Source organism: Tetrao urogallus (genome assembly GCF_951394365.1).
Source record: "Tetrao urogallus genome assembly, chromosome: 15".
NCBI classification, from domain to species: domain Eukaryota; kingdom Metazoa; phylum Chordata; class Aves; order Galliformes; family Phasianidae; genus Tetrao; species Tetrao urogallus.
The window spans coordinates 11,506,089-11,532,407 of NC_136828.1; the positions used below are offsets into that span (position 1 = coordinate 11,506,089).

Here is a 26,319-nt window from a genome sequence, read left to right on the forward strand (position 1 = left end):
CTTATCTATTCATAACCAATGAACTGAGATAACACTGCAGTTCCCATAAGAAATCCGCAGTTTAACAGAGTTAAATTGACAACACGTGAATAAGAAAAGAATTTTTTCCAAGGGAATAAAAATCACAAAGTTGTCTGAACTTCTCAGTAAGACAACCAACATCATCACAGGCAGGAACAGCGAGGGACCCCAACTTCTTCAGAAATGAATCTTTCAGGGAGTGATGTTTTTGTTCTGCACGAGCTATATGGGAGTGAAGGGTTGTCTGAGAGACATGGAGAGAAGAGCCTTTATTCAGTAGAAAATACTCTATAGTCACTCACACACAGAAAGCAACACTCACCAACCACCTGCTTTCCAGCTGTAATAACTATAAGCAGTCTAATCCAATGCAATGCCATAGCTGCTAACACTTCTTCCTTTAAAACACACAAAAGTCTTCTTGTGCTTAATTTAAAACATTTCAAGTAAATGAAAGATGGGGCCGAGCGCTGACAAGAAAACAAAACACTGAAAAACTGATCAGTGAGCAGCATTCTTAGCTCCTAACTAGGGTAAGACAGTAAAACATTATGTACCAACTCAAACTTAACCATTATGTCATGCATGAGAAATGCAGATTAAAGATGTACAAGCTACCTTAGTTCTGGCATTTTCCACCTCTGAGCAAATCTTGGTGAAAGTTATCCTAGTTGACGCAGTTTCAAGAAGAAAACTATTCTGGAGACCACAAAGGGATCAACAAATCATCAGTTTGTTCACTAAAAGGTTTTTAAATACATTAGATATTCATATACGCAAAGGACTTCTGCATATACAGTTGAAAAAGCTCATACCACAATGAACTCAGCACAAACAGGGGTTTGATCTGCATGGAATCTAATTGCTTTCAGTCTGCCCACAGACTCGTTACAGCAAAAAGGCCCAGGTGAGTCAAGAAAGCAGCCCCTTCAGAACTGATGCTCAGGTAAAGCTGTACACAAAGTTGCTAAATGGTTGAGAACATTTTATTTTCATCAACAGTGCTTTCAAGATACGCAGGTGTGTGCCCTTAAGAACAGAAAACAAAAAATTCCCCTTTGAGACATCTAAAGTCCAAGACCTTCACACAGCTTCGTAATTATTCACCATAAGACTTCTTACTAAAACTTGTATGGTTTGTTTAATCAGCCAGATAATCTTCCAAATATTAGTCAGTACTTGTCTTTGTTGTTCAAAATAGCCAGAAATAACAGAGCCTTCCAGAACAGCCTTCCAAGGACTACGAGCAGGAGCACCCATTCCCTTTCTTTTTTCTTGAGTGATGTGAAAGACACACTGCAGAACTCTGGGACTAAACCACCCCAATCTCCCTCTACACCTATGCTACTCCTGATCTAAGTATCTTCTGGTGATGTATGAATAGATCCTAGATAGACGATATCAAGGCTGCTCCAAAAGTAACGCCTCCTGTTTTATTATGTCGCCCCATGACATCAGAGGCGGATGTTGGTTATACAGCAGTAGAAGTTGAACCTTCCTGTCAGTATTTTGTTCCATGTTGCCACATGACAGACGGCAGCAGAGCGCCTGTCTGACAAAGCAGAGTTTGACACGAAAGCGCAGATGGAGCAAAGGTGTGCAGACAAATGTGGAAAAAATTGCACCCACTGACATTCATTGATGCTGAATGTTTATGGAGACCAAATGGTGGACGTGAGCACAGTGAGGTGGTGGGTGGTGCGTTTCAGCAGCAGCACAGCAGGCTGCCTCTGATTTGTACCGGTGTGACAGGCTGGCTTTTGTTCATCAGCAGCAAAAACGCAGAGCTAATGGTGGTGACTACATTGAAAAATAGTGTTTTGTAGCTGAGAATTTGCTCTAGCGAACAGCATCATTGTGCTCTTGGAAAATGTTGCAGTTTCCATGGAAATAAATGGGAGGCGTTACTTTTGGAGCAACCTGTGTACAGTCTTGCTGCCTCTCTAATTGCACAATAACAGTGCACTCTCATGAAACTCTCTGAAGCGGTGCACTTTAAATGTTGGCAGATATGTATCTCTTTAAACTTGCTTTGAGAAATATTGAGAGGAAGTAATATTTCAGCCAAAGATAAGCAGAGGAAGCAAACTCACATTTACCACAGCAGAGAGAGTTAAAAGTTGGATATTGCCACAGAAAAATTCTGCTCTCTCCATTCCATTTCTCTTTAGACCGAGATTGTAACTCCTCCTTCAAATCCATTTATTATTATTATAATTACAAATCCAAATAATTAATCTGCTAAAAAAAGCTATTACATATTTAAAACGTTATTCTAAAGAAAGGGAACACAACTAAATCCAGTACACACGAATGAATTTCCAATAAATAGCAGCAGAATCTTTTGGAATTAGAAATGCATCATTCAACATGTAATTCATAATGGCAAATACCACGCTCACATCTAAATGTCTCCCCGTCCTTCCAACACCTCGCTGCTCTATGCAGGTAGCTGATCATCTCTGAACATCAAACACAGTTGGAAATTTTCTTGAAAACATTTCCAGACCTTTATAAGTAGCAAAAGATCAGATATTTGAATTTAAAAAGCAGGCAGCATTTTCTACTACCTCCCATATCACTGCTTCTGTCAAAACATAACAGATATCAATACCACCTTAAATATGCATTCAAGTCCTTGTAGAATGCTGAATTATAGATTTCAGCAAGTGGCATGAAAAGATTACTCTTCCATTGCTGTTAAAATAAGAAAAATCAGACAAGCTTCTCTTTCTTAATATTTGAAGATAACCATCTCCTGTTAGAGAAACTTAAAGCTATGAACTGGCTTTTTCTATTTCAAAATCATTCTGAACTACAACCATCAATCCAAAAGGAGTATATTTTCTATGTATCTTTTATTCTTCAACAAAATAAGACATTCACAGGTACTTAAATCAATTAAGACACGCAGAGTAACTTCCAGCAGCTTCCAATCTCTTCAAATAAGCAGAATTTTCCTATTTTCATGCAAACAGTCTAGCATTTCAGCGAACATTTCATAATGCAGAAGCCATCAGTGTTTGTTAGCCTCCTATATAACAAATATTCCAATTTGCAAAGAGCTCTGTGTATTCAACAGGACCATGCAAAGGCCTGAGAGACCCCTGAGCTGGAGGTCACTGCAGGATAATGTTCTCCCAAGCACAGCAGTTACCACGTGCACATGATTCACTTCTCCCATCGCCCTGCAAATTCTAATTTGATAATTATGGTGATTATCAGTTAGCACCTCACCACTATTTGAAGACACACTATGACTTAAGGCTAGCTAGCATCTAACACTCACATTTAACAAACATGCCATAGAAAGAGGCATCATGGCAGAAGACAACAGACATCTCCTTACTTCTATATGTTGAAGTATTCAGACTCTTACACACTAATTTTCATGACATTTCACATTCACAGATGGACCAGTGTGGTAAGCAGGGTGAGACATGCACACAGTATGAGGGGTGTCTATGCAAGACCTGCAACCAGAAGAGCAGTGGGAGCACAGCTCTGGGCTGTGCTATGGAACAGGCCATAGCATTGCTCATCCATCAGCTTCTACCACTATCAGAAGGACTGCACTAACTGTAGTGAGGTTTGGGGAAAAAATTGTTATTGCATACCGTAAGCCAACATATGATTCATAATAATTAAATTTACTTGGAAAAGGAAAAAGCAATCGTATAAGTCATTATAACCAACTATATAACACAACTGCTAGAGAAGACGGAGAAGCTGAAAATCTAAGCGCAAAATGAATTTACAAGTGATTTCACCTACTGTTTGCCTCTAGATCTGCTTTAACACAGACGATCATTCAAGTCTAGAGAATACTCAGACAACCTGTTGGAGTTGAAAATATTTTCTTCCATTCACTTTACAGAACAACGTACTTAATCTCAATGACTGTACCCAATACATTTCCATAGCATTTAGAACTTGTATTTGAGTATACTTATTACTTTAATGCTTAAGTAATTGTTACAGAAACATTAGCTGGTTACAGCATAGTATTATGAGATTCTCATCACAGACAACTGTGGCCTGTATATTTAGAACGTTCATTTTCTCTATCACACAGCAAGATTGGAGCCATAGAATTCTTTCCTGCACATGATCACATCAATCCAATGCGAAGCTTTTGAGATTGTACCAGAATTTCTATTTTCAAGAAGGACGTCAATAAAAATTGTCATCATCTCTCTAAATTTTGGCAATGATGAATGTTTCAGACTCCATTTGAACTCAGAGAGCAAAGAGAACCGTGACTTAGAAATAAATACATTTGTGAAAAGCACTGAGCATTAAGACCTTCACGTCGCTTTGTGAGTCAACCAATTTTTAAAGACCTACCTGCATTTTTTGCACTATATTAAGAGGAACAACGTATTTTATTTTTTTCTTCATTCACTGCTTAATGTTTTCTAAACTCCACACCTTTACCCACACCAATATTGCTCAGAAATAACACATCTCACTCTCTTCACATCCCATCCCACCCATCCCTTGGTCACAGATGGATATGGACACAAGCCAACTTGGTGTTAGGACTTTTCTTAAGGACTTCTCTTATCCCGTAACTCCTAGAGATAGGACCAACTCTACTGCATGTGCTCAGCAATCTGAAATACTCTATCAGAATATTTTTGTCATAGTTTGTGCCAAAAAAAAAAGTTTCAACTCACTTTGTGATCCAATTAGATTGTTGGATTATTACTCGGCCACAGAAAACTGTTTTACACAACATCTGCACTGCTTCCTGAATAACTTGCCCTTACAACTGCCTTAAATGAAAACTCTCTACATTTTTAATGTATGCTTCAAGAATAATCTGTGCTTGTCTTCCAAACCTAAGCCTCACGCTGGCATCTGTCAACAACCACCAAAAGGAAAAAAAAAAGTTACATGAATTGTAATTTGAGGGGAGAATTATTTCAGGTATGCCTTGTTTCAGGATAACAATATCCTGTTAGGGCTTGCAGGCCTCTGCATAAGCACTTTGGGAATGGGAATGACAGCATAAACAAAGCGCTGAAAAAGGTTTCTTGGGGTGGAGTCCATTTTTAAACACCGGATTAAAATCCTTCTGTATCCTGAGGCTCCAAACTTTTCAAAGGTGCAGCAGTAAACCCTGAGCAGGCAAACTACTGCAGGCTTGGCTCTGTAACCCTCAACTCAGGAGCCCATCCAGCTATTAAAGCTGAATGCACCGTTGTTCCCTCTGAAATACCCGACAACAAAGAACTAAAAAACAAAGACCATTCCCCTACATGGAGTATGAACTTCCGCTGCAATAACCAACTCCTCGTCCCACACGACACAGCCCTGCGTTGTACGACACACCACTCCAGTCAGACAATGCACACTGCAACAAAACTCTGCCCAGCAAAGAAAGTGAAAGCTGCGTTTGTTCAGCACGTTACAGCAGCCAACTGTAATGCTCCTGCCTGCCATTTATCGCCTGCTCTGTCAAAGGATTATTAAGAATTAAGCTTCGTTTGGCAATTTTTTATTTCTTGAGAAGGGAATTTACATGCACAGTGACGGACACTTGATATTTAACGTCTATTGGTCGGCTCTGACCCTGCGTTTACAAGTGACTCATTTGACTGCAAGGATCTCTGATGTGGAAATGCTCAGATACGAATCAATTGCAGTTTTTGTCTCGGGTAAATGTTACTTGGCAATCCAAAAGAAACGAACAATGCTCGAACCAAGGTTCACATAGAATAGCACTCATATGCTTAAAGAATTCCTTTTACATGCTCTGCTTTAGTTCTAGTAGGCGGATTTATGAGTCCCCTTCTCCTAATAACTTATCTCAGTGCAGTGTTTTTAAACACACACAACCAGCAGTTAACTCTTCTGCTGCCTGAGTCAAAAAAACACAGAAACACACAGACAGACTGAAGTAAATACAAGCGTAGATTCGGTCCTGATAAGCCATTGATTCTTTGTGGGAGATGGGGATAGAGGAAGGATAGGAGGATGAGAAAAGGAAACATGCAGATAGTCTGCAAATCCTTGCTCCATCAAGAAAGAATCGTGCATAATGAATGACTGTTCCTGCATGAAATCAACTCCCTGCAAATTCTGCAGTTTCCCTCTGACAGGAACAAAGTGAAATGGTATATCTTTACCCGAGTAAAACTGCCTTCCTCTTGGAAGGCAGATGCAACATTTCTATAAACAAAAATGTCTCTAGCCTTACCTTGTGCCAGCACTTGCAACATGTGGAGCTGTAGCAACAGAAACGCCCACCATCGTCGACAGAAGAAGAAACAGAAGTTTAACTTCATCATCATTTCGTCTCGCCTGCTATTCCTCCGGGCAATAATTTCACGATCCAGCTCCCTTCCAACCATCGCTGCCTCACTGATCCCCATCCGATCCGACTGCCTGCCACTCCTGACAGCGCTTTGGTCATCGCTCACTCGGCACCCCGAGGCCAGGCTCTCTTTGGTGGACTGGGAACATCGCCAGCTGCCTTTGCCCCGGAGTTTTGGGGGAACAGAAAGCCCCACTTCACAGGAACCGAGGGCTCTTTGATTTGTGCTCACTTTGCATGCAGCCCGAAAGCAGCACTCTGTGTGCCTCACCGTATTATAATTACCCACGAAGTCAATGTTTCTTGTGGAAGTATTGACTGCACCAAAACAACCAGTCAGAAATGTGAAACACATGTTTCTCCGCGCTGTCATATCCAATGCCTTCAACAGGGAAGGAGCAAGTTTATTGGCGTCAGTACTTCAGTAAATCCGGATCCTTCGGCACATTGCTAACAGCAACACAGAAGGATGGATCCATCTCAGCCAGCAGCACACATCCCCACAGCACCTTTCATACCGCAAGGATGACGGCAACTGTTACCCCTGTGATATTCACCAAACGTAGGGAATCTTCCGGCATGTGTCCCATTCTCCCATAAAAACCTCGGAGCGGAAGGGTTAAACTCGTGTAAAGGGGTGGGAAGAAAAGCACCAACGGGAAAAAAAAAAAATACTAATTGAAAGTATCTCGCTCTTCCTTGCGCCGAGGATTTATTTCAGACAATTTCAAGATCAGCCATGCAGACAGGTTAGTCTCCAGATATCCCCGCCAAGCTCCGCATAGTTTATATTAATCCGATTTTCCTCTGGATACAAATCTCTCCCGTCAATAGAAGGGGCTGAAGGGTCCTCGTGAGGTAAAGCGAGCGGCTCCGGCACTGATTGCAGCCGGCCGTGCCGTGAAACAGCCGCAGGCCGGCGGCGGCGTCACCTGAACTCACGTTCAGCCCGAGGTAGGGAAAAGCTCAGCTGGTCGTATTTCCCTCCTCCTCCAAGATTGGCGCCGGTTTCCTCCTCTTCGCAGGGCGACAAAAAAAAAAAAAAAAAAAAAAAAAAAAAAAAAAAAAAAAACAAGAAAATCAATCACCTCTCGCACGTAACGCGTTCTGCTTCTGCCCGGCTACGGACGCAGCAGCGGAGCCAACCCGCAGCTGGGCGGCCTCCGGGGCGGGGGGGAGCGACATCTCCCGAAACAAACAGCAACAAGGTGAAATCCGCCCGGCTGCTCTGGCTGTCGGCTGTGCTCGCTCCGCCGGGCGGCTCTTTCCTCGCAGCGGCTGTAAACACGAAAGCAACGCGCTAGCACCGCGGCGGCGGCAATGGGAGCGCATCCAAAGGGGAAAAAAAAGAAGCGCCGAAGGTCTTCGCGTTCAAACAATGCATCGGGTATTGTTCCAGTCCCGCCTTCCGTAAAGGGAAAAGTTTCGTGGGAGATCCCCTCCCCCCACACACACCGAACAGAAAGGGTAGCTCTGCCGGGCGGACACCCGGGATGCAAGTTAAAAACAAAGCACCTCAGCTTGAAGTTGAGCCAACGAACCCCCCCCCCCCGCCTCCTAAAGGCGGACTGAACTTTTCTTACCCCCCTCAGCCTCAGCCCGGCCGTCCCCTCCCCCGGCGGCCGCCTCGCGCTCCCCCTGCACCTCCGCACCGCTCCGCTCCGCGCTGCAGCCGCACCTCCCGCCCTCGGCTTCCCCCCGACCTACACCTAAGCGGGGCAGCAGCCTCTGCGGCGCAGCCCCACGGGCGGTGTGGACATGTACGGAACTATCAGGACGGGGCGTGGGGGGTGCATTTCGAGACAGGTTCTGCTCTCTACAGCCGACAGAAGAGGAGGGGGCGGCTCTCCGCCCCGCGCCCGGCAGGACCTGCCCGCGGCCGCCGCTGCAAACATCGCCGCGCTCCTCCCTCCGCCGGACGCCGATTGGTCGGAGTGCGCGCGGGGCAGGGAGGGCGCAAAGAGCCGCGGGCGCGCAAGCTTGGCGGGACGTCGCGCCGCGTCCACGCGCATCTCTAACGGCCGCGCGCGTGCGCCTCGGGGGGATTTTGTCCCGCGTCCACGCGCCTCCCTAACGGCCGCGCGCGTGCGCGCCCGGCGGGCCGTTATGTCGCGTCCCCGCGCTCGCGGCGCCCCCTAGGCGCGTGCGGCGCCGCTGTGCCGGTGGCTCCGGGGCACGCCGGGCACGCCCTGCAAGGCCGGGGTGCGGCCGCTCCGGCGCGCTCGTTCCCGGCAGCTATGCTTTTCTTTTTTTTCTTCTTCTTTTTTTTTTTTTTTTTTGCGGTAGAAAAGAGCAGGTATGTGACACAGCGCCGGCGAGCCCGGAGGGAGGAATTAGTCCTCCTCCTGCTCTTTGCGGTGTGGTGAACGCAGCCCGCGAGGCTGGCAGCGCAGCGAAGTTTCCGAGCTCGGGTGCGTTCGGTGAGCACAGGAGTGTATAAGTTACGGCTGGCAGCTCCTGCTCCTTTATTTCCCTTTTTTTTTTTTTTTTTTTTTTTTTCTTCTTTTTTGCTGCTGTCTCTATGACAGAGTCACAGAGGCGAGCACAGTAAATCATCGCATCAATTCCAAGGTCGCTTTACCGAGGGTTATTCAGCACGGCACCTCCCTCACCGCCCTCTGTCACTTCATAGCACCAAAAATAGGCGAAGTTTCTCCGCTCCCAGGCAGTGCAAGGCGGGCTGCTCCTCCCCATTCCAGGTGTTTCGACCCACACAACTGCAAGGCATTCCCTGCGCACCCTCTGCCGCCCCTTCCAGGTGTTCCAGAGCTGCCTGCTCCTCCCAGCATTCAGCAGCTCGTGAGCTTTACAACACCCATTGCCGTCCATTCTTTCTTCTGCCCAGTGCAGGAAAACCCACTGCCTCCCGTGCTCATGAAGTCACTGCGCTGAAAGCACTCTCCTGGTCGCTGAGAGGAGCTGCGGTCAGTGCTTGTTCTTCCTTGCAGCCATCTGCATGGCAATAGCCATTGGGTGCTGCCTTGCACCTCGTGCTCTGGATGTGCATGTGAGACCACGTGAGTAACACAGACACCAAAATCCAGTGTTAATGATTTGCCCTTCAACACATCCAATTTGAGACCAATTCAAAGCAAAGCCAATTCAGGTTGTGCTGTGTTCGGAACAGGCCTTAAGGAAGCACTGCTGTGTTTGTAACAGCCATCACACCATTAATAACAGTAGTGACGAGGAAATGCTTAACGAGTCACCTTGGGTGGGACTGCTGGGTCCCATTTTATCTTGGCTGGAAATGGAAAGCACATTTCATTGTGGTTTTGTTTTGTTTTCAGCTGCTCCAACCAAAGGAGTGTGGGGCTGTTGATTCGCTGGCTGGTGGGAATGTTGGGTTAAGATGGTCAGTTTGATAAGTAAGAAAATACTCAGCACTTCCTGGTTGTGTTATAGGGGAGGGGATTTGTGCTGGTTACATCATTGGTGTCTAAAGCTGCTGGAAGGATCGTTGTCAAACAGCTCAGTTTTAATGCCCAGATGCCACAGAGGAGAAATGCTAATTTCCGTTACCTAGCTTAATTAAAGTGAAAACTGATTTCTGTTCAGAATTAATACATTTCTTTCTAACAGTTTAAAACTGTTCAGCATATAATTATAGGAACAAGAAATTAACCTATTTCCACCTTCAGGCCTTGCTTTTTAAGCATCATTTAAATGTGCTGGTGTTTTTCAGCCTGCGTCACCAGGGGTTTGGGGTGAAATGTTCTCAGCCAGTTATTAGTTTACTTTTAACAATGTTACCACAAAGATAAACTCCCTATAACCTGTCTCAGAAGACATCCGTGGATTTTTTTTCTTTTTCCATTTGCCTTGTTTCCAATGACTGTATTTAATAGTGGACAAACTAAGATAATGTGTGTGAAGTTTCATTATCCAGGTTGGTAAAAGGGTTCCACCATTCTGCTGCCTCTGTTTTGTGCTGCTTCTTCCCTTTCCTACATGTATGCATCAAACATAGAGCAGGAAGAGTAGGAGAAGAACAGCTCTGCCACCTGAAAAAACAAACAGTAATCTAAGGGGAAAAAAAGAGGGCGTGAGGTTTTGGGGTTTTCTTGTTTTCTAGGAATCATGAAGAAATGATAGAAGTGACATAGGTATTTGCATTTAAAGGTGAAGAAAACGTAATAAAAGGGTTTTTTCCCAATGGCTGTTGTACTGTGCAATGAGCTACACATGTGGTAAGAGTCCTATGGGCTGCAGATTTGCATAATTAGTAGAGAATAGAGGGAAGTTTTATTTACATAAATAAACAAAACATGGTGAGCCAATGAGGCAAAAGAGAAAAGAATAGAAGATTCCACTCCCCAAGATAGGTTGCTAATGAACTGCAGCTTCTTGCCAAGAAAATCAGCCACAGAACTGCTGCAAGAAAATCTTGCTAATATTGTACAACCTTAATTTTTATTCTCATTCTGCCAGGATACCAAGGATACTTTGCCTGCTATTGCAAGTAACTTGTCAGAAGTAGTGTTACTGCCTTCTAGTACCAACAGGCATAAATGTGTCTTCAGGTTTATATAGTTGTGTAAACTGGGTGTTAATGTTCTAGTAAAATCTTTATCATAGGTACTGCGGAATGTTTCTAACCTGTAGGTAAGAGGGCTTCTTGTGGGTATCCTGGAAACAATTTTGTAATTTGTTTCTATACTTCCATTTTTTTTTCTTTCTCCAACTGTAAGTGCAAAACTGAAGGCAAGCAGTTGCATTAGCTACTGCATGGTTGTCCCAGAAGATTTTTATATTGCCTTTCTTTCTCTCCCAAGGGAGGTAGAGCTTTAGAAAACAACGAGAGTAGAAGGTAACGTGCTCTCAGATAGGATTGTTTTTCAGCACACTAAATCAACCTGAATGCAGTAACTAGTGGAGGGGGCTAAAATCTTCGTTAGTAAGGGTATATTCCCAAGGGTCACTAGCCAGCTGCTCTGCTTTTATGGTGTAAATATGCTTCTGCATCAATAATAAAGATTGGAAGAGAAGAAGAGAAATATCACATTACATAGCTGAAAGTCTCAGGGGACAAATTAAACAATGACTTCACCACACTTCTAGAAGTATCTGCTGCAATGAACACAGTTACAAGAACAAGAATAACTCTCGTTAAATTTTACTGGGCTTAAATAACTTAATGTGATGCCACTTAAAAAGCCCCAAAACAAACAGAATGACAGATTATTGTTTTCTCCGTGTGGCTTGAATTTACATAAAGGAAATTAGAAAAAGATTTATATACCTTTTAGGTTTGATTTTAAATTCAGAATGCTAGCAACTTCAGAGTTAAATTTGTTCAGTTGCTACTTACTGTTATTGTGCTTAAGTGTTTGAGAACAGGCAAGGTGCAGCTCTAAGGCGCAGCAGTAGAAGTTGAGTGCAGAGTGAAGAGATGGGAAGGCTTGTTTTGTGGCTTCTAGGAGTAAGAGTAATCCTGGTAGAGCTGTAGCACAGCTGTGTTTATATTCAAAAACCATTATGGACTGTGCAGTCAGGAGAAGGGGCTAGTGTAGTTTCTGAATCATCCCATCTTCTGTATTATCCCAATGTAACAATAGGCTTTCCTCCTTAGCTATCAGAAGACATTCACGATGACCCAGCCACGTTGCCCTGCTGTGTTTTATGGAGTAGAGAGTTAGCGAAGTAACATAAAGGATCAAGACAATAGATTCTGCGTTTTTGAAATGTAGACGTTTGAAAACATCTTTATAGCCTCCCAGAGGAAGACTACAGGGGCTGTAATGATTCTACTCCAGACAAGTTTGGCTAGAATGTAGAGAGAGAACTTCTTTTATGAAGTCTGTGTCTTCAAACACCGGTCGGTCTGGCTATCCAGCCATGGGCTGCAGCGATTACCCTTTCATGATAAAGATGATGCCCCAGATATAAGTGACCTGAGCGCTTTGAGGAATGTGTGAAATTGTCCCTAAATACTGGGGAGGTCTTTAGACAAAGACTAAATCTTCTGGTTGTACCCAACCTTTGTACTTCTGAGCGCCATCCTGGAAACTTCTTAACCTACTAGTTGGTCAGGAAAATAAAACAAAGTGGAACTGAAACCGTAAGTGCAAAAGAAATCTACTGAATTGTAATTTAACCTGCAGTAATAGTACAATAACAGTGCACTAATGCATCGACTTGCATGTGACCACATTAGGTAGAAGATTTTCCATGATATTAAGAGGTGCTGCTTCAATGGTACGCGTATTTCAGGTGGAACTTAAAATGTCATATCATGTGCCTTGAAATTATTATAGACTTATTTCCATTTTAAAAGTGGTGGCTTTAGTTTCCTTTAAAAAAAGAAAAAATAAAGGCTATAAGAAATAAAGATTTCTTTTGGAAAGGCTATATTTCCATATCTTGTACAAAGATGTTAATACAAATATGTCTATGGTTTCACCCGGGAAGGATGCTAGTTCAGTGGTTAGTGAGCTGATGATTGTCCCCCATATGCTTACTCACAAAGGTACCACGACTTAAATAATATTCTTGCGCTGTTGTGGAAGATCACATTTTTATGGAGTGCATGAGTTATTTCCAGCTGCAGCGTAAGCATTTTGTCTTTAGAAGGCAAAGGCGGCTGTTGAATGTTTCGTGATGGGATTGCATTTTTACTGTGAAGAACAATGTTAAATTATATGTTCTTGATTCACTGTAATTAATTGAGAAAGGCAAAGTAATAGATGTGATGTGTTTGTGGCTATAATCCTGCATCTTTCTAAATTGATCAACATGATTTTAATGGAATAACCTTAAAAGAAAAATCAGATAACAAGGAGGATGATGAAAACAATTACCGTGAGGGTTTGAGCAATTGCTCTTGCTAGAAAGGGCTATAATTGAACACTTCAGCCATGTTACTACTGCCATTGCCTACAATTTGCCCATCACGTAAGGCAGGCAGATCATGAAATGAGGAAGTATTAAAACATACATGGAAGGCATTTACAGTGGTTGCAGCATTGACAACATAGTTGTAAATTATTTTTCTTTCCATCGGATCCGTAAAGGTATTGATTAGTGGTGCTTTAAATTAAGATTCAAATCTAGAGGAATTTGGCACTGTAAGGACCTGAGAGTTTTATGCGATGTGAGACTGTCCTAATGACAATTCCAGCTTTATTAATCTTTTGGTCCTGAACACTTCAGCATTTTCCAGGTTTATTGATGAATGAGAGATACTGTATCTCTGCTTTGCGTATATGGGGGGAGAAACTAGAGCAAACTGTCATTTCAGGGAGATGAAATAACGGGATTAGATGTGAGTGAGCCAGTGTGTGAGCTGGTTTTTACAATTGCTTGTTTTTGGATAACTTGAATTTTATACCTAATACACTTTTCCCTAGATTTGGTGCACAGCAGCTCCACTGCAGGTTCTTACCTTCAGCTGGTAAAAATTTGCTCACCACTCTTCTCCTCGGCTGCATGCTTATATGTCAACTCACCTCTTGAGTCACCTGAATTCAGGGAGCACAGGGAGGCTTCAGTGCTTTTCAAGGCTGGCCCAACTGAGTGCTGCAATTCTTCCTTTTCTGGAAGCTCTTTAAAGGTGACCAAAAGCAATTGCATCCTTGGATCTGTTCAAGGCAGGACAAGGTCCAGATCAGCAACAGAGCTCTCCCTTCCAAAGATCTCTTATGATTCTACTGGCAGAAATTGGTTTTCTAGAAATCAAGCCCATGGACATGAATGATACATTTAACTCTTATAGTTTTGGCTCAGTGTTATCATCACTGCCCTCAGAAAAGCGTGTCTCAATTACGGAAATTTTATCTGAATTTCCACTGCAATTAAATGTTATTTTAAAAAGCTAATCTGAAATATTTTGTGTGGTCCACTTGGATGACGCCCTTGTGCCACATTTAGGAAAGTTGTGAAAATGTGTTTAGAAGTGTAATACATCTCATCTGGTCTTCATACTTGATTCAGGTTCAAAATCTTACTTTTAAGTAGCAGGCACAGTATGACGTGTACCTGAGTGGTAAATTAAAGAGCAGCACAATACTGTGGTAGCCTTGACTTCAAGCAGTAGCTGAAGCAAAGGAGAAAAGTTGCACTAAAAGAATTAAAATGAATTCTAGTAAAGAAATTTATGTATTAAAGAAAGTAACTTTGTGGAATTTGGAATGCTTATACTTGAAACAGATGCCAACATTATTCTTCAAGGAATATTTGGAGCAGAGTGTGAGACAGATGGACACAGGCAAATCAATAGTTCAGAGAGCTACCTCAGATGAATGTATTTCACATAGGTCAAGTTTAATGAAACCCAAGTCTCATGAATCAACACTTCTGATGTAAATAATTCACTGTAATGGGAAAGAACACTAAGCCTGTATGGGATGAATGTAAACATGAAAAGTTGTTTGAGTTATGATATGATCTATGCCTTGCAGTTGTTTTACACATAGATAAAATTCTGGTAGTGTGGAGGTCTGGAAGAGCGGAAGATTGGGGATATTTTATGATAATTTAGTAAGACATGGAAAATATCACAAAATTTGAGTGGCAGTTATAGTACAGTAATGGCACAGTTTGCAGTAATGGCACAGTTTGGTGTTGATTTGGGTTTGTGATACGTTGTTAAAAAGTCTGTAAACCTCCACGTTAATGTTGAAATTAGATCTTGTTCCTGACTTTGTATGAATACCATTGATTTTGGTCCATGGTAACTATCGTATGGCCCTCCTTTAGGAGTTGCTCCACGGTGCTCTTGCAGTCACAGGAGGACGATGTAAGCACAAACTACAAGGTGAGATGCCATGCTATAAAAAGCACTCAGTAGTCAGAGCAGTGCCCTGGTTTTCTCAGCTAACAGGAAAGGAAGAAAGGCTCATCCAGTCCAGATTGCAACAAAATAGCAGAACTTCATTTGGATCTAGCATGTCAGTTGAACAGTTGCAACTCCACAGATTTTGGTGTTGTTACATCTGGTTTACATTGTTAAGGTGGAATACGCATGGAAATCAATGTTGTTTTCTTTCCCAGAGGCACGGTGGAATCCAAATCCTCTGTTATCTAAGATTAGAATGAAGGCTGCTGCGATGTCTTCCTCATACTACATAACTTTCTCCTGGTAGATAGTAAAGGAGCTTATAAAGTCCCTTCAGAAAGGCAAAAGACAGGCAGATAAGGGTGAAATGGCAACACTAAGTTGCAACTTGTGTGTTTGTTTATGACTCAACTGTATTAAGAAGCTTATAATCCATAAAAGCCTAGATATTAATAACTAGGGCTAACCAAACTGAAGGAAGCTATTGCATACATTATCGTGGACCCAGCTCTGTATTTTTTCTTTAGAAGTAGTGGTTGTATTTACTTGTTAGTCAGAACTAAAAGAACAAAAAGTGACAAGGAAGAATACAAAATGCTTCCAGTTTATGATTCTTGGATGATATAGTATATGCCAGGGTATACCAGAGATTAATAACAGGATTGCCTAGAACTTCTATGAGCTCTGTGGTGTTTTCATGAATCTTGAACTGAATCTTGAAAGGTTCAGGAGAGTGAAAAGAAAATCCAGTATTGTAAATATTTTAAGATTACATGATGCCTCCAGTAGTCCTGGACATGATATTAGAAGATCATTTCTCTTGCATGGAAGGTTGATTAAGATGGAAATAGTAGAGCTGATCTCTCTAACAAGTTGCACAGGCTTACAGTAACTCAGTGTTTACTTCAGCTAAAACTCATTAAAAGGAATTCTAAAAGTTACTGAAATGCAGGTGATTACAAGAATTTTGTGGGAAGGGGATGTGTACAGGGGAGGAACATTACATCTTCAAGTGCTGCTTGAAACACTGCAGATGTAGAATTTTTCAATTGCAAGCCATTTAAAAATATTCCATTTTTAGTTACTTTAATGTTTATTTTCAAGTAGCACACATAGATCTGTAGCAGACAAGGAGTGAACAAGAACCTTTGTTTTAATCGTGCTCCCATTCTGTCTGGGTACACTTTGCATCGATTCCCTGATAAACATTTAGGTGGAGAGAAACTCTTAAGAAGAAAAATGGAAGAGCAGCTTTCCTTCTGGCACATTACAGTATATTGTATTATGACGCAGCTAAGTATAGCTAATTTATTTGGAGCAAAAGGGTTATTAAGATGAAGATTAATGTACAAATAACTCTTTCTCTTGGAAGCTTACTGTGAGGCATAAACTCACAAAATCTGTTGCATGGGAAGCTTTATAACTGTGCCCAATGCAGCTGTGATCTTCATGCTGGTGCAATAATCCTTGGAGTACCCTTCCAGAAGCTCTTGCTGAAGAAAAGGGGGAGGTCCAAAGCTTGTTTTATGACTGGGAATGTGTAAGCATGTATAGCAGAAGAAGAAGCATTGTATCAAGCACTCAGGGCTGTTTATGGTTGCAGGAATAGTACCCTGTGTTTGTGCTGAAAGAAACAGAATAGAGAAGGCACAAATCAATGCATAGAAATCGTTTTGCGTTTCTTTAACTGTTTTGTATCACTGGCCACATCGTAATGGAGTGCTTCTCTTGTTTGCTTTGCCTGTCTTTGGAGAACTCTGTTTAGGGAAAAACAACATTGTGATTTTCAGAGGATCTCGAATCTTGTTCTGAATTAGCCTCTACAACTGTCTGTCTCAGGTGTATCTCATGTCTACTGTAATAATTAGCAAAAATATAACAGTTTCTTTTAGTAACAGTGGGAGTTGTGGACTGTTGTTAGCAGTTCCAAGGTCAAACATAGGTTGTGGGTTTTTTCCCTATGAAACTAACAGATAACTTGACACTTGACAGGGTAATGTAATGCTAATTTAGTGTGATAAAGCACCCCAAGCAGCACGTTCTGGAAGACTGTAAATGTCTCATACATTTAGGGAAATTGTACCTCGGGGAACATATTAGGAGGAATTCATCAATGGATCAGAATTGTCTTGAAGTCTCACTTATTGGAGATCAGCACAGTTTTAAATTATTACTTTCTTAAGAAAAGCCTCAAGACAAATTGTATTTCTTAGATTAACTTTAGAAGAATGGGTCAATAATTTCTGTTGAGAGTTTTGAGAGAGTTTTTTTTAACAGTAGCATGAGCAATTTCAATAATTTGAACTCAGTAATTAAGTTTTTTCCCCAAATGATTTTCAAATTGCTTAATGTGCTGTTTATAGTCTGTCATTCTTTACCGATGAAATTGGAAGTCTTTGTGATGTGTCTTAAGTGTGCCTCTAATGACAAAGAACTTTAATTACAAAATGTTTTTGCAAGTTTTGCATTAATTAGACATAAAATTAACAAAGTGTAAAGCTTGTACACATGTTTGTGCACATACAGAGTATCAGCAAATCTTCATCCAGTGATGTGTCACACTGCATTTAAACATTTGGAATCATGTTGCTCCAAGAGTGATAGCAATTAATAAGAATTCTGCTCTTCTGTGTGTTCTGAGCAATGCCTTCTACAGCTTGTCCCTGTGAAATCTGCTGCTCTATATTTACAATGTGACCGAAGTAGAAGAAACTGTTCCCTATGTATTTCACGTGTATGAATGAATTTAAATTCAATTTTGTATTCTCTCAAGCAATTTATGGGGATTTCAGCTGTTCTAGAAAAGCAGTTGAAATCACCTGGTCCAGGTGTTCACCTTATTTGATAGTGCAGAGCATTTTCACACTGTGAAATATGAATAATGAAATGTGTATGCTTTCTAAGAAGTCGTATGGCTGAAGAGGAGAGATGAAGGCAAAAGCGCATAAACGTGGTGTAGAGTTTAGGTTCCCACATTTGCTGGTATCCGTGCTGCAGAGTTCATGTGCTCCTAGCTGTCCATACTTAGCATGCTTTGGTCTGCATTACAGGGTCTTAGCTCGTATGAGTTGGATTCATATGGATAAGAAGCCTCAAAAGAAATGAGATTGAAGGTGCACATTTTCCTTTAATACTTCCAGATGGCTTGCTTTGGTGGTTACCTTTTCAACTGGATGGCTGCTGAAAATTCAGTTTAGAAGTGCTTCGTTTTCTTCTCAATATTTGTATAAATAGTCAAAGTGCACAGCATACAGTCATGGATTTTACTGGTTTGTGCAAATCAAAGCTTGAGTTGAGTGCTGCAGTGAATATGACAGTTCTGTGAATGTAGGCTTTAGATCTTGTGTGTAATAAGTACCTCCTAATAGCTATCCACCAAGTAGCAATTTGTTATTCTCCAGCTATGCTATTCCTTCAGTACAAATGTCCCAGTTAAATGCTTGATATGTATTGAGACTCATCTCTGTTAATGCTATTATGTTCAGACTGTTTGAAATCGTGATAGGCTGCAATGTAAAAAAGACAGGAAATCTTCATACAGTGGATCAGATGAATGATTAATAATCCTCTAGTCCTGAAGTTTTTTATTTACAAAGGACAGAACATTATCTACTGAGGACATCAAATAATTATTTTAATCAAATTTACATTCTTTAAAATGACTACCTGCATTTGATTTATATAGAGCACATGTTTGTAAACTAGGTATTGCTGCAGAATAAGGTGTGCTTATACACTTGGATGTTCCACACAGTAATTAAGAATAGGTGTAAAGTGAAGTATGTTTAATAACTTTGAGCCCTTGCATCTTTTATTCCCCTTCATTCAAATTTGTATCTCAAATAGAAATTCCAAGGCTCTGATTCTTGCAATCTTATTGATGTAGTGACTGACTTGTTAGACTCTCATTTTGATATCATTTTAATGCAGACTATGCTAACCACAGAACAAGAAGAAACAAATGTAAGCTATTTAGCAAGGTGTGTTCAAACTTAGAATTAAAATGTTTTGACAGTATCACACCAGTGGAAATAAGGTTTTATGTTAACGTTTATTATCAAATATAAGCCATGGTTTGCAGTCTGCGGAAAGGATTAATGTGACCTCTGTATCAAGTATCTATTGATTTTTATTGTTGAGAAAAGCGATCAATCAAAATGAATTTAGAGAAAAGCAGCTATTTTTTTTTTTTTTTTTTTTTTTTTACTGATACCTGCAATTGTTCCCTAATTTAGTAGTTCCCATAACAACATCCAAATGACTGGAAGGTCTGTACTGCTACCATCCACTGAACCCATAGGATGTGGTGAGCCATTCCTCTGAGAAAGGAAACGCTTTGGGTAGCTGACATTACATTTACACTGTATGTATTTGTATATAACAAAACCAAAGACACAGTGTAGGGCAAGTCTTACGTATCCCTTACAGTTCAGGTCTTTGCTCTCCTTTGAGTGACTAGAGAAATAACCAACAGCTGTATAGTTACTGTTGTAAAATTATAGCAACCAAGAAATAGACATAGTTTATTTCCCAGTAAATAACATCAGATAAGGAAGAACAAGAGCATAATTCAGCACACTTGAGGGACTTTTTCCTTTAAAATCATTTTAAAGTTTTTTCTATTCTCTAAAAAATGAAGCAGAGAGCTGCATGAAGTAAACCAGAAGCTCTATTCTGAAGTCTGTTTGAACAGAGGGGTTTTGTCCAACAAACTGGTAGGACTCATACTTCCTCTAGTATGTTGACAGTACAGCTAGTTCATTCTGCCTTGAATTTGTTAAGACATAGACAGAAGAGGAAATGAATGGTTGCAGAATGTTGTTTTGTTTATCCTGCTGGTGATGAAAATAGCCCTCTAAATATTTGATGTCAACCTGTTATTTCAGTGATAAGTGCCTGAGCTGCCTGTAAAATTAACAGTTAAAATTAAACAGCCTGCTTTGCAAGTAGCCATAATCTCTAATTTATTTATTAAAGATATTTTCTTAGAATACCTGTTACACCTGACAGCACTGATTGCACTGGGGTCTTGCCCCAGGGCAGCTCTTTGGATGCACCATGCATGCAGAATATCAACACAAAGTAGTTTTGATGGAAAAAAGTCTGTTAATCATGCTGTCCATATTTACTGTCTCAAGTGTACAATTCAACAGTTTGTGAAATTGAATAGTATATGCTCCAATTCTCTCCTGGAATGTTGTGATGTTTGAAAACTATTGTATTTCTGTGCAGAAGGAGATGAATCTTTATTCTGCAAAAAAGCCTTGCCTAGAGCATTTAGATTTTTTCCGTACCCTTATGTTTAATGTTTCCACATACAAATTACTGATAGACAAAACTTCACAACTAGCTCACAGCTATCCCTTCCAAACTGGCTTTGTGCTAATAAAGTGATTTGTTACCCTCCCCACTAAGCCAGGAAGGCTTCAGAAATACTACCATCCTTAAAATGCACACATACAAGGGCATGCATACATGACAGGGGAATGTAATTGTAATTCTTGTTTTTGGAATAGCTAATCTAGAACACTGCTTTAGTGTATCTGAACATAAATTGGTCTATGAGGAAAGGAAGCAGAGGAAGGAGTACTCTGTCAGCAGTGCTATACTTGGAATTTCAAGGAAAGAGGAAAATATTGTATTTCTGGTGTTTTGGACCTTACTTCATTGCACACAGTAAGGAGATGAAGCATTCTCACCCTGATGGATGAAAAAAAAAATAGGGACCTCTGCAATATGATTATAGTGGCAAAAATTCATAGCACTAGTTCAGATAATGCTGGGGTGTAGCATGCTCTCTTTGTCCAAATTATTTCCACTTCAGGGCATGCATACAACAGGAAAGAGTGAGGAGCAGACCCTCCTGCTATAGCATGGCTCAGGGGAAGGCTCGAGCTCCAGAGGCAGCAGAGAACCTGGTCTTTTCTATCAGCACAACTTCACTCCATGGGATTGCTTTAGCTTGGGTTGGCACCAGCTCAGGAATTTACATATGGTTCTCAGCTGCATCTGCAATGTTCTGTCACTGCTGAAGGAATGCAATTGAACTGGTTTAAAGTCTTAGCAATACATCTCCAGGTCTGGATGCATCCACATGTTTTGATACCTTTTGGCTTGATCCGTATTGCTATTAGTGTTGAAATTTAAAATGTTGGACAATATTTTTGATGTAACTTTCTAAGGTTTTGGAGCTTTGCTTGCAGTTTAGCAATAGGCATGCAAAGCCCAGATTCTGTTTTAATGTGGTATGGGGGACTGAATCTCACAGACATTGGCAGCTACAGTCAGTCTCCAGTTAGCCGGATTAAATCATTTGCAAAAGATTTACAGCAGCTGTATTTGCTGTTCTTCCATAAGCATAGCAAAAGGCAGATTCCAGGAGTGATGCCTGTTTGCCGGTACCTCAGTTCCATATTCTAGTGCATGAGGCTCAGTGTTCTCAGTTCATCAGTAAGCTCCCTCTCAAATCATAGAGTAACTGTTCAGAATCCCTTTGTTGTTCTTGCTAAGCCTTTTAGTTTAACTGAAAAATAATGAAATCTCAGCCTAGAGAGGGCAACAGGAAGAAAATGTAGATCTATTCTTAAGGTCTCCTAGCTGCAGCCTGTACGAGAAGTTGATTGAAAAATCTAGTTGAAGGAGCAGTGGCAGTGCACCTGTCTCTTTTAGATGACATTGGAATAATTAATTTTATGAAAATGACTTCTATTGGAGGTTAATTTATTTTGGCTGACAGTCACATACATTAGCAGACATGTCTAATGCTGAAGTCAGTCTGAACTTTATTTAGAATAGTTTATTTATATCTTTGGGTGATTTTCTTGCAAAGAGATGGAAGACATTCAGGATCATCAAGCTTGAAGATTTTTTTCCTAGTTAAAAAAATAAAAGAACAGACAAAACAAAAAACAGAACTATGAGTACTTGAATACTTTGACTTTCAGACGTGAAATTATTTCATTTCCTTCACCAAATAATTTTAAGCAGTTCTTTCACATGAGACAGCAGAGTTCTTTGTACAGTAAGCAAACACAGCATGTCTACTCTTCTCACCTTTACTGGTGGGTGGATACAGTGACTGGGAGACATGTTGTGAAAGGTCAGAGTATAAAATAGTGTTAGAAGCACCTCAGATAACTCAGCTTATCTGTTCTAGCTGTGATTTGGTGTTTACAACAATCTCATTTGGAAATAGTTCACTGACAGGAAAATGACCAAGCACAATAATATGATACGTATGTTTTCAGTTGATCAGATATGATAGAATGAAACGGCTCCATACTTCATATAAATATTCTCAAACTCAGTTCTCATCCTAGTATTTGATTATGAGGAATACAGCTCTAGAAGATAGCTACAGGCCTTTTTGACTTTCGAGATCATGAAATGAGTGTAGTAGTTTCTGAATGTGTATGATACAATAAGAGTTTATGAGGAGAAAGTTGCTTCATATGCTTTTCTGAGCATCTGCGTCTGGGTGGAGGGAGGCCACTGTAAGTTTGAAGGCTTAGTTTTAAAGTTTTAATATAGGTTATACTTTTGTTTTTACTCACCCTAGCTAACCAATGAAACAAAACCAGTGCAGTCTTTATTTGTATATTTGCTTGATCTCCTTTTGTGTGGAAGGCAGGTGGTCAGTCTCCATGTAAAGAGAGGATGTGTTTATAAATATGCCACTATAGTCCCAAAACAGGGTTGTTACCTGTTTTGACTGTAATATTCACTTTTCTCATGTATGAAATATCTCCTGATGTCCTCAGAGTAGGAAGTCTAAGGTTATCTGATTAGATTTCGGCATCTTGTAGAATGGAAAATATGATTCCTCCTACTCTGGCATAGGAATATGCTACATCACTTAATTTCATAATAATTTTCTGTGGCTTGGATCCAAGTGTTGGATAGGGTTTATTAAATTTAGTGACATCTACCTGTGAATGTGTCAGTGGTACAAAGTTAAATCGTATTTGTATGTAATCTGGATTGAATGTTGTTTCCATTGCTCACTCTACAGAAAGACATTTTGGGGCAAGAAGATAAAAATCAGAGATGGAGAAGTGAAAGAGGGCATTATTAAAAGTTGATGCAGCCATCAAAAAGTTTAAGAATTTTCTTCATGTATTTACAGAGTAACAGAGAGATTTTAGTACTACCAGACACTGGGAGATCAGAAGTTCAGAAAAGCTCTTTGAACTTAAAGAAAACTAACCATAGGCCATTCCAGTAAGAAGCTCAGAATTTATACTGAGGCTAACTCACCTCCATTGCCTTGGAGGAAAATATAGAGAAATGCCTGCTCAATTATTTTGTAGCTGTATTACTAAGCATATATTGAAGTTGTATTTGCCAGAACTTCAGTCTGTGACCTCTGTTCTTACAAACCACAGACAAATCCATCAGGAGGCTGGCTGACAGCCAGTCCACATGAAAACAGCTGGCATTCAATTAGAATATAAGTGGTGTGTTTTGACTTGTTTCTGCATTGGCCTAGAAGAAAGTTGAAGAAATATTAGTTCACATACCCAAAAATTTGGCTGCGAAACAAAGAGAGCAATTATCATTGGATGTAGAGTTTAAAGACCCTCCTGGAATGTGACCTGTTGTACATGTGGCACTTCATCTCTAATACGTGCTAGAAGTATGGCTTCCATCTTATGATTCTGTTTTGAAATAAGATGTGTTCAATTAACCCAGTTTTTTGTCCCATATTTCTATCAGCATGTATGACTAAGCATTTGTACAAGCTGAATAATTTCAGGGGAATGCAAGGACTGAAGTAGGAATAATGTTTAAAGATACTAATAACCAAAAATAACGATTCTTCAGTATCATTATTTGCTGTGTGGAATATATGCAGAGAGGTTGTCCAAAGGAAGGTAACAAAGATGGTGAAAGGTCTAGTCAGGAATGGATGAGGAGCAGATGAGATCCCCGTGTTTGTTCAGCCCAGAACAGAGGAGGTTGAGGGGAGACCTAATGGCTGTACTGCTCTTCACAAGGGTTAGATTAGGGGTTGGGGAAAGGCTTTTCACCACAGTGTGGTGGACATGGAACAGACTCCCCAGGGCAGTGGGCATGGCCCCGAGCTGCTGGAGTTCAAGGAGTGTTTGGACATAGGGTTTGGATTTTGAGTGGTTTGTGCAGAGTGAGTGGTGCAGAGCCAGGGGTTGGATTCAATGATCTCTGTGGGCCTCATCAAGCTCAGGGTGTTTTATGAATTCAGTGAAATCCTTCTATTAGCACTTCACAGTTCTTTTTGCAACTGCATGGCAGGCAGTGAGAGAGAGTTCTTAGCAATTTATAAGATTTATCTTAATTTAGGTGCATGTTTGCTCTAATTGTGTAGAATACCTGAGATATTTAAATTCAGAGTGCATAACCAGATTCTCTTAAGACTTAGGAACTTGTATGTGACCCTGGCACTGGTATCTGGAAAAAAAAAAAAAAATAAATAAATAAAGCAAGGATATGTATTTCCAATTACAATTCAGTAGGTCAAATGATGGGTCAGCTGTTCAGTCTCATCAAAGACAGCCAAGATGAATGGAACAGAGTGTAAAGTTTGACTAATGCTTTCCCCTTCAGAGATGCTTTATCTAGTGGTTTCCTTTGCTCCTGCCACAATGCTCACCACACAGAGTTAACCAGTTTTTTATATTTATGCAGCAGTTTCTCAACTACAGTTTCTCTACAAGTTATAATGTTCATTCATCATACATTCTCCTTGGTTAGTAATCTGAAGTAAAAATCAGTTTTGTATTCAAGCAAACTTTCTTTAAAGCACTGGTGACCACAATTCTCAAGATATGTCCATTTCTGTAGACTTTGCAGATTCTATCTCAGGTGTCCAAGGTCACAGAGGGGAGGGAAGGAGACAGACAGTACCAGTTCTGCTCTTGGTGAAGTGCTGTGTTGGAACTGACCTGAAAAAAAACCTTTGTGGAAAGCATAGGGTGTTAGTGCAACTCCTAAATAAGCAAAAGAGTGTAAGTATTGAAACGTGCCAAGTGCCAGCTTTTATCTCCTCTAACTGTTAAAAGACTAAGCAGTGTTGCTGACATAGCTAGAGCTTACAAACCCTCACTGTAGAGGCTGCTCATTAGCACGGTTGTTATGGCAGTGGCATGGCAAACATAACATTTAGCAAAAATCACAAAGCTTATAGGAACTGTAAAGTCTATCACTCTTTCTGGCAGACACTTGAAGTCCTTGTCCTCCACAGTCAGTGGTGTCAGCTGGCAATGTCATGATTTTCTAAGTGGGGTGCAGTTATACACACAGTACAGCATATTACACTGCTGAACTTTTAATTTTTAAGGACTTCTTATGGAAAAAAATCCATAACAGTGGAGACAGATTTTCTTCTTTCGCCCCTTAGTATTCATCTCTGCTTCTCAGTTTTTCTTCTTCTCATTGTTGACCTAATTATTTGCCATTGGCTCTCTTTAAGCTTTCCCTGAGTTTCAAAGTTACGGTTTTTCCAACAGAAATTTTGTCAGATATGAAAATATATCCCATGCAAAAATTGGTGGGTTTTCTGAGGATGGAGAGATACCAGCATACATTACAAGAATTTCTCCCAGTAAAAAAATACAAGATACTACAAGAGCAGCAAGAGAAAGGTGACCTTTGAACTGAGAGGTAGTTTGTCTGGATTCTGTTATGTCCTGGGCTTTAAGCATAAGGTAAGTCTACTTGCTTTTCCTTCCTCTAGGAAACCTGTGTCTTCCTTGTGAACTGCATCAGTCCTTCAGACCAGAAGGAATATATTCCCTTTGGGTTAATACTAGTGTGGATACTCCCTTACTATCTCTGCACATTTAGCATGATACATGTTTTATGTCTGAATACCATTCTGTGCTTCAAAAGAAGGTGCGGTACTGACAACATAAAAGCCGGAGCGATTTATAAGTGGCTGCAGAGCCCTGTGATTAAATTACAGGCTTACTATTTAGCCATGAAACTACATATTGTTACTGGCTGCGTGCATTAAGAGATTTTCAGTATTTAGCTTCCAAGGACTATAATTTATAATTTACTTTGCAAGTGGAGAAAGTTTGTAGTTTGAGAAACTGTGCGTATGAAATGATGTTTGTGCTGTTGTTTGTGGAAGTGTAGTGGAAGAGGGAGAAGAAAAGGCATCAAGGTAACTTTTAGATTAATGGAAAAACCAGTGGAGTATATCTACATAAGGTAGAAAGCT

At 40.7% G+C, this 26,319-nt stretch overlaps 1 protein-coding gene across 1 annotated transcript in view; it reads right to left on the reverse strand.

Moving 5' to 3' along the window:
- The window catches only part of SDK1 (sidekick cell adhesion molecule 1), a gene marked incomplete at both ends in the record, with an annotated part of 357,418 nt that extends 350,720 nt beyond the window's left edge, over window positions 1–6,698 (reverse strand). The window contains one exon of the mRNA XM_079542659.1: window positions 6,227–6,698. Within this exon, the coding sequence (XP_079398785.1) occupies window positions 6,227–6,698 (472 nt within the window). The remainder of the gene's footprint in view (window positions 1–6,226) is intronic.
- Window positions 6,699–26,319: the final 19,621 nt, after the last annotated feature.